The following is a 9,377-nucleotide window of genomic DNA, read 5'->3' on the forward strand; positions in this document are numbered from 1 at the left end:
GAACCTTTAATAAGCTTTTCTTTTCTTCTTGTCTGTGATCAGCTGGGAGTACATCTGAGAGCATCTGTTCCCAATTTATGCTTCCAAGTTCCTGCTTAACTTCCATGAGAAACTAAATTTTTTTTTACACATCTTGGTTTGAATGCTAAATATAATTAGATAAATCATAGCTTTAATATTACTGCAATATTATCGTAACATACATTCTTGTGGCAGCAGGGGGAGGATGTAGAAACTCATGAAGAATTGGCTTTGGCCTTGAGCCGAGGTCTTCAGCTGGATACACAGAGGAGCAGTCGGGATTCCTTGCAGTGCTCTAGTGGATACAGTACACAGACTACCACGCCGTGCTGCTCAGAAGACACAATCCCCTCGCAAGGTAATATGAACCACGCCTATTACTTTTATTATATAGGATGGACTCCTGGATTGTTACAATCCTGTCATCATAATATGTTATAAGATACAGGAGCAGAATTAAGCCTCTCGGCAATTGAGTCTGCTCTGCCATTCCGTTGTGGTTGACTTATTATCAATCTCAACACCATTCTCTTACCTTCTTCCCATAACCTTTGACGCCCTGGCTAACCAAGAACTTATCAACCTCCATTTTAAATATACTCAAAGTCTTGGTCCCCACAGCTATCTGTGGCAATGAATTCCACGGATTCATCACCCTCAGTTAAAGAAATTCCTTTTCATCTCTGGTCTAAATGGTAATCCCTCTATTCTGATGCTGTACCCTCTTGTTCTAGACTCACCCCACTATAGGAAACATCCTCTTTATCTAGGCATTTGTATATTCAATTTAGTGAGCTCCACCCCATTCCTTTAAACTTTAGTGAGTACAGGTTAAAAGCAATCAAATGCTGCTCATACAGCAACCCTTTTATTCCAGAATCATCCTCATGAACCTCCTCCAATGCCAGCACATCTTTTCCTAGATAAGGGGCCACCATGCATACAAATGAACTCTTTGTGCTACTTATACCTAAACACTTCTGAGGAATTGATGTCAACCAGGATACAGTTCTCAGCAACTTCTGAAAGAAAAGGAGAAGATCTGTTGAAGGGGTATTGTAGACCAGTGACAGTCCATAAATACACTGCAGAGGCCTGATTCTATAGGCTTTTCACAACAGTTCCATTTTCAGTTCAAAAAGCAAAGGCTGATTTTACTGTGAATACTATGTAAGGATGGTCAAACAGCAGTACCTCAGTCCTGTGTAGATCCACAATACTAGTCTGGATCTTTATCTGTCTCCTATCCATACAAGAAGACGTTCACATTGCTGATACAGATACATACAAGATGGCTTCTATCGGCTCTGGTAGAATTTCAGCACTGTCTTCTCTTCTAGATTTCAATACGTTCATACTGAAAAGTAAATTGCCAATAACCGCTTCTGTTTCACCGGTGTAACAATGTTATCATGTTCATATTTACAGAACTGCTCACCTTTGGTGCTTCACTTTCAACTACCCACCATGACTCTGCAACACCTGAGACAAGGATTTCTATGTCAGAAACCAGACATGCATCCATCACCCCTGCCTGTGTCTGGACACCACCTGTGCAGGACTTTTCAGTTGGTACCTTCAGTGGGTCACTGAACAAGCAGACAGACCCTAACTCACTGTCCAGATATTGCAGAGGCTTCAAGTAACTGAACTCCTCAAGCAGAGCAATGCATATCCTCCGGTTGACACAACTGCAGTACTGTTAACTTAGTCACTGCTCCACCAAATTATTTGCATAATTTATAAGTAAAGTGGTGCAGTGCATTCTTTTAGCACCATTTGAGTACAAGGCACATCATCCATTTGCTTTCAAGATCTTCAGTATAGCGGCCTGTGTATTTACGTAGCCTTCAACCTCCAGTGGAATTATGAGAGGGGCTTAAGTTGTGACTTTGACCCCCTAGAGTGTGTGACTGTATCGTGTCTCATAGGCTTGAACTTTGGGATGTGTCAGACCATAGCATTCAGCATATACTGAAAGTCCAGGTTTCTGGCATGCCAGAGGATATCTTCAACTGAGCTGATAGATCTCTCAATGGCATATGGACTTGTGAAATAGGAGCAGTCCCTTGTTCCTTCTCTTCCCAAAGATCCAGTACCACTTTAGGTGAAATTTTTTTTTCCTGTCCTGAATGATCAAAATTTTTGTTTTGAGATTGTGACCTTCCCTAGTTAAAGGGAAACATTATCCCTGCATCTACCCTGTCAGGCCCCCCCTTAAATATTTTGTTTTGCAGTGTAATTACTCTCACATCACGCAATGCCAGAATGTAGCTCCACCTTGTAAGTACTACTCAACTTGTGGTCTCACCATCTGACTGGAACAGAATGTCTTCTCACTTGTACTTCAGACCTCTTACAACAAAGGCTGTTTGCCTTTTAACTATTTGCTTGCTAACTTCTCTGTACCCAAACGTAATAGTTCGCAGCGATTTTCTTACTTCTGAAATTGGTCTAATTGGTTCATGGTTTTCAATTCTCTGTTCTTCTTTAAGCAGGAAGCTTTAATTTCCTATTACCAAGTTTATATAAAATTTTGGAAGAAGTTTGTCCATTCATCCATTAGCCACATCCTTCAAAACCTTATGCATTCATCAGATCCTGGGGAATTTATTGCCTTTCGGGTTTTGTCATTTTCTCCAAGACTTTTGTTATTTCTCTGTGTGCATCCTGGAAAAGAATGTAGGCTCACGTTGCACAGCTATATGGGATGAACCTCAACAAAGGCTAGTATATGCTTTTCCAGACCTCAGTATTTGCATAATCCAGAAGATGGTTGACAGCCTTATCCCTACCACAACCACCTCAAGGGCAGTATTATTTCTCCAAATTTTCGTGTCTCTGACAGTGGGCCTTTCTTACCATCAAACAACCTGAAAATTCTGCAAAGAAGTATTCTGCTTTGGCATTCTACTCAGGGAGATAATTCACAGAACTCTCCTCCTCCAACAGGGTCTTAGATACCCGTGCAGGTAACGATTCACATATTTTTTTACAAGGAGCAGATGAACTATATAGTTCAGCAGAATGGAATATTGCCACACATATTCTTTGCAATATCAGGAACAGAAATATTATTCAACAATGCTAATAACTTTGCAGCATTTCATGTATCTCTTGTTACTTTTCCTTGATATCTTTTACATGCATTCAAAATTCTACAAAATGTGTAGCAGTCACAGTTTCCCTGACATTTATATCTTATAATATACTACCTACATTACAGGCATTGTTCAGTACAATGCCGTTATTGAATTAATTTTGATAGTTGGCATAATCAGATGTGCATTCAGTTATGTAATTGCTGAACTGATGTAAAATTACTGCAGCACAGGAGGTAACAATTGGGTCCACCAAGTCTCCGCTGGCTCTTTAAAGGGCAATCTAGTCCGATTCCCCCTGCACTTGCCTCTTGGCCTTGCAAGTTTTTTATCTTCAGTCCCTTTCTGAAATCTGCAACTACTACATGTTCAGGAAATGCATTCCTGTTTGAGAAATAACATGAACTTTTCCTTAGCTTGTCCTGCATCTTTTACAAGTGGCAATAAATTTATGTTCTCCATACTTAACACCCATCTGGTAACATAAATAGTTTTCCTGTTATCCTGTTTAGATCTGTCATGATTTTTTACATCTGTATTAAATTTGCCATCATCTTTCTCTGCGCTGAGGAGAATTCCAGATTCAGTGGTGGTAGGTAACTCTCAAACAGACCTTCAGTGCAAAGAGAAAATGTACGAGCAGACCCAATACCAGTTGAGAATCCTTTGATTACTGTTGAAACTCCCAACTGTGCCTCAAGATCAGGTGGGTCTTCTGACATGGACCAAAACAGTATCTTGAGGCAGCAGAAAGCAATATATTTACACCTGCCACCATACAGGCACCTGTCTATAAAGAAAAAGAGAGGTTATTTGTAATAAAATGAAGAAGCCATTCTGAAAAAGCTGTGGACTCTCAGCTGCTAATCGCTCAGCTCATCATTTCTAAGGTTCAGTAGTCAGTATTGAATGCAATGTTGCAGGTAGTGGCTTTCAGCGCTTGGCACTGTTGGCTAATGAAATTATGGAGAATTATACATTGTCCATAAATACAATACCTTCAGTTATTAGTTGCCAATCAAGAAATCAGTGATGTGTGTAGTTGGGATTACCAGATACAAATATTCCCCTCATTGGTAGTAACAGCAACAAAGATTGAAGGTGAATTCAACCACACATTTTCCAGCCTTTAGATCTATGTGCATTACTGCATTTTACTGCAATGCAAAGTCAATTTTAATTCAAAACTCGGTTTTTAATAATCTGTTTAGTTTCAGATTATGATTACTTCTCGGTTAGTGGTGATCAAGATGTCGAACAGACCGAGTTTGACAAGTCCTCCACTATTCCACGGAATAGCGATTTAAGCCAGTCCTATCGCCGCATGTTCCAGGCAAAGCGCCCTGCATCCACAGCAGGCCTGCCCACAAACTCGGGATCAGCGATGATGACTCCAGGTGTCGCTACAATTAGGCGGACACCTTCAACCAAACCCTCAATGCGAAGAGCAACTGTAGGCACAGGCCCGATACCAATTAAGACCCCTGTGATTCCTGTTAAAACTCCAACTGTGCCTGAAGTAGGTGGGTCTTCTGGCACGCAGCCTTGGCCAGAGGAATCAAAGCAGGGTCCTGACACTGCAGAGAGCAATACCTCTTCACCTACTTGCATGCAGCCACCTGTCACCTCACCTGTGCCATCGCAGTCCGTACACCCTACAGAAGAAGAGAGGCAGTCTGCAATGAACCAGCAGGTGACAGCAGTCATTGGAGCCCCCAGCATGGCTGTCACTGTGGCGCCTGCAACAGGGGATCACTCTGAAGTCACTTTGAGCTTGCAGGAGTCAGATGAAGTTGCTGAGAGTTCCATGGCCCCCTTGCCTCCGCAAGGTGAAGACATGCTCAACGCCATCCGACGAGGAGTAAAACTGAGAAAAACCACCACTAATGACCGTTCAGCCCCAAGGTTTTCATAAATGTACAGATTATATTATGGAGATTATGGTAGGAGTCTCTGTAATCTTGAGAAATCCATTCTGGAATGGTGTGTTTGGGGGAAATTGATTCTCACACATTTATATTATTTGAGAACCTCATGAGAGAGGTGACTGGTGGAATAAAGAGGAAAAGGCAGTTAGGGATTGGGGGAAGTTTTACAAGTTGCATTACCGTTTGGATTTAACAGTCCATAAAGACTGTTCCCTTTCGCAGTTGCTTTTTAGTTTGCCAGTTGCTTTATTTCTCCCTTCTACCAGAAGGTGCCAAATCATATAAAACATGCTATAAAGCTCACTCTATTGACAGAGCACAACATGTTAAAAGATGTTTTATTGAGGAATGGATAACTTTATTTAAAACTGTCAGGGAAGGTGTTCAGTGATTGAAAGTTAAAGAAGAGTATGTTGAATTCAGAGCATATCAAGGAAAATAGAAGATTTTATTTATTGGATTTTATCCATGCACAAAGATTGTTCTATAGAATGGGGGCGATAAGCAGCATCACACCATGTTAGATGTATTTACTGCCTGTACAGTAATAGAATTTACAGTAATACAGAATTTAGCAGACTACCAGCTAACATAATACAAGCAATACAGCGCAACTATGGCATGAGAAATCAGTGTGGATTTAATGTTTAGTTGTTAGAGTGCCATGACAGTAACAGAATTAAAGGATGTTTTTACACAGTTAGACATAGTAATTTTCTAATGCTTAATGTTTATCTAACAAAATGAGCCATTCGCTGTAACAGAATTTGTAATTTCATAAACTGTTTAGACATTGCTTTCTGCTAAATTTAACTATCCACAAACTTGCCTTGTTTTATGCATGTGGCACAATGTTATTTTCTCTACACTTGCCGCAGTTCATATGCACTCTTCATTTTCCCCTTTCTCCACTTTTTCTAATTTTAAATATGAATTTTAGGTGATGACAGTGGAAAGTAAGTGGCGTACAGTAGTATCACATCTTTTTAAAATCTCAAAAGGTAGCAGGGAATTCTCTAAATAACATTGCCTTTCTCTCAATTTTTCTTTTTAAATGAGAGTTTCACCCAGCAGGCTGGGTAAGTAAAACCCATCGAGTACAATAATAGGAAAACAAAATACATGTTTCATCTATGACAGAGCAGTAGCCATAGAATTACAGCTCAGATCTTATCCCTTTTGCAACAATACATCTAAATAAAAATACTTTCAGGGGCTTGTTTGTTATGTATTTCATGCATCATTTTAAATATGGGAAGCTGCAGACTGGGGAGCGTACAAACATTGTGTATACTTGCCATCTCCTATAGGCACGACTAATCTTAAATATATCTTTAACTTTTTCAGTAAATTAAGCCTTTGCATTATGTCAAATATTGTAGTTTGTATTACATCATTGTTTTACGTGGCTAGAATAGGTCATGCGATGTTCAGTAAATCAGTACACTCCCTCCATTCCTCTTATTTCATCCCTGAACATCCTTACAATAAGCATAAGATGGTAGCAAGTACGTAAATTGTTTTCAAATGCAGTTTGCTTTTTTAAAACAATAGGCACAGTTATATATTGATGTTTTTAATCTTGAGATGTCTTTACATAATCTTTGAACATTTCACAAATTATAGGTAATCTTCATCAAGTAAAAAACTTGTAGAAAACATTCTGGAGGCACAAAATACAGAGCTGTTCTTTTGAAATAAAGTTGCAACATGTTTAATAAACAAGTCCCTGGTTAGGAAATAGTAAGATCTTTGTAGTTAACTGTGGGGATTCTAATACAAAAATGGAACTGAGAAGATAAGTATACAATAAGACAGGAACCGTTAATCTACAATAGTAATTTCAGCTGATGCTAATAGTCAATGGTTACTTACTAGCTCTTAATTATACAATCATAGGCACAACAGTAATTGTTCTGTGCAAGAAAAGCATAGGAAAACTTCATCAAGACATGGTATGTCAAAGTAGATTCTAAAATTCATCACACATCCTTGCAATCCTTCATGGTTAAACTGAAAGAATGTTGCCAAAATTTTAATAATGTTTAAACAGAATTGTTTTTGGAATAGTAAACATTTGATGTGTTTTGCATATTGTAAAAAAGAAAAGGCTATCACACTGAATCTAGAATTACTTCTTATGGTAAATTATTGTGGTTTTTGTTTCTGGTTTGTATTGAGAGTTGACCTCTCCTTGTGGAGTTTCATTTTGTTTGAGAGGTGTAAATACAACAATATATAATTTTGTGTCAGCCTCTTCTGTGTAATGATTGCTTCAGCCTATATTAAAGAAATGTAAACAAAATTGACTTTGTTTTCACTTCATAACGAAATACCTGGTTATAACAACTAAAATGTAATTTATTCCCACTCTGATGTCAGAGGTTGTGTGATTTGTTTTACAGTTACACCATTGCTAGTACACATCAAAACTGATCTGTTGACTAAATCGGCTGTTTGCTTCCACAGAACTGATCAATACTGTACAAAAGTTATTGATTGTACCATTTTTGCTGGTAACTTCAGTTGTGTTCTGAAACTGAATACACTTCAAAGTATATGGACTAAGACACACAAATTAAATCATACATGCTAAATCATACAGCTAAATAAGCCAATGTTCCTCGGGGGCCAGGGTGCAGAACATATATTCAAAATAGCAAGAGAAAAAAAATACACATTATTACACAAGAAAACATGTATAGTTCTATACCCTAGGCAATATACAAGTACAGCTCCCACCAATCCAGCCTGCCATTCCGCTGGTTGAACACTGGAAAGCAGCACCGACAGGAGTGGCCAGCCCCCAAACGACCAAACAAATGGCGTCATCTCTCCTTGACTGTGGCAGCAGGCAACCCCATGGCTTGAGGTCTATTCCTTGCTTCAACTGAGGCAATGCTACTGCCTGTCTCACCACCAAATAAGAGAATGATGCCTGTGGCATCATTGTCCAACAGGGTCTTGCAATCGCAAGAGAAACATCCAGGACTTACAGTTACACTGCACGCTGTTTTCTTACACCAACTCAGAGGCCTTCAAGTAACAGGCAGCAAGATGGTCTACAACCAGGTCAGCTCTTCTGAACCTTCTCCCACCTGACCATCAGCTTCTCCTCCTCCAATCTGACTGCTGGCTTCTCCTCTGACATGTCCACTGGCTCCTTCAATACCCTGGCTGGCTGCTCCAAACAACAAGCAGATCACTGATGCAGTAGACCCGCTTGTACCCTTAGATCTTGGAGTCCAGTGTAGTCTTATGATCATAAAAAACACACTTAATTAAAAAAAAGTGCGCCTTTAGCCCCGAGGGGCTGCTGCATTGGAACACATCACCATCTTACATTGCTAGCCTTTCAGAAATTCCTGTTGTAAATCCTACCCAGCATCACTAGTTGTTGCTTTCACCGGGAAGACTGCAGTCATCCAAGATGATGGTTCATGAATACCACATCTTATGGGGAATTGTGTATAGACAAATATTGACCTTGACAGTGATTGAAAACAAATTAATAAAAACATGAGTGAGCCATTCCTATATGCATCTCAAAGGAATAATTGGTGATGGGTGATCAAGTTCACTCTATACCTCCTGGCTCCTGGCACAGAACCAACAATAACAGATCTACATTTATCTAAAGTAGGATAATAGCATGCTAGTTAGGAACATCTGTAGCAGTTATTCTTGATATCAGTTTTGCAGATGATGCAGGTAATTTATCTCACACCTGATTGAGTGGGCAAGGATCTGTCAAATGGAGGATAATGTGTGAAATGGGAAATTACCCATTGGAGCAGGAAATATAACAAAATGTTTACTGAATAATGAAGGATTAGTCCTCTGAAAAGGATAGATCTGGATTCTCTGGTGTACAATTCCCAATAAAACACCACTCTGTAGGTGCAGAAAGTAATTTGGAAAGCTAATGCAATGTTGTTGTTCATTGTGAGAATTAAATTCAAATGGAGGGAAGTTAAAATTCAATAATAGAAGGCATTATATACATCTGGAGATTTGTATAGAGTATTGTACCGATCATATTTAAGGCTGAAGCATTGGAAGAGGTTGAGTAGAGTAACAACTGGAATGAGAGGGTTGCTGTAAGAGGAAAGACTAGACAAACAATGCTCATATCTGCTGGAGATTAGAAGACTGAGAGGAGACAGGGCAGAAATACAGTATTCTGGGACCACAGACAGGCCAGAAACTAGGACTGAAAATGTTGGAAACACAGAGCAGGTTGAGCAGCAACAGTAGGGATGTGAAACAGTCAACGGTTCTGGATGAGGATTCTTTATCAGGAATGAAAAAGTAGAAAGCTCACTTC

At 39.4% G+C, this 9,377-nt stretch overlaps 1 protein-coding gene across 12 annotated transcripts in view; it reads left to right on the forward strand.

The window, feature by feature from the left end:
- Positions 1-7,364, forward strand: part of LOC132394572 (protein MTSS 1-like) — a 286,259-nt gene extending 278,895 nt beyond the window's left edge. For 9 of the 12 annotated variants that reach the window (XM_059970935.1, XM_059970926.1, XM_059970876.1 and 6 more), the window contains 2 exons: positions 217-379; positions 4,334-7,364. In XM_059970935.1, the coding sequence (XP_059826918.1) occupies positions 217-379; positions 4,334-5,037 (867 nt within the window). In that variant the 3' untranslated portion in view covers positions 5,038-7,364. Of the gene's footprint in view, positions 1-216; positions 380-1,449 lie in introns of all 12 variants that reach the window. The other 3 variants (XM_059970893.1, XM_059970910.1, XM_059970960.1) reach the window with 2 other exon arrangements.
- Positions 7,365-9,377: the final 2,013 nt, after the last annotated feature.

The sequence above is a fragment of the Hypanus sabinus genome, chromosome 1 (genome assembly GCF_030144855.1).
Source record: "Hypanus sabinus isolate sHypSab1 chromosome 1, sHypSab1.hap1, whole genome shotgun sequence".
Lineage (NCBI taxonomy): Eukaryota > Metazoa > Chordata > Chondrichthyes > Myliobatiformes > Dasyatidae > Hypanus > Hypanus sabinus.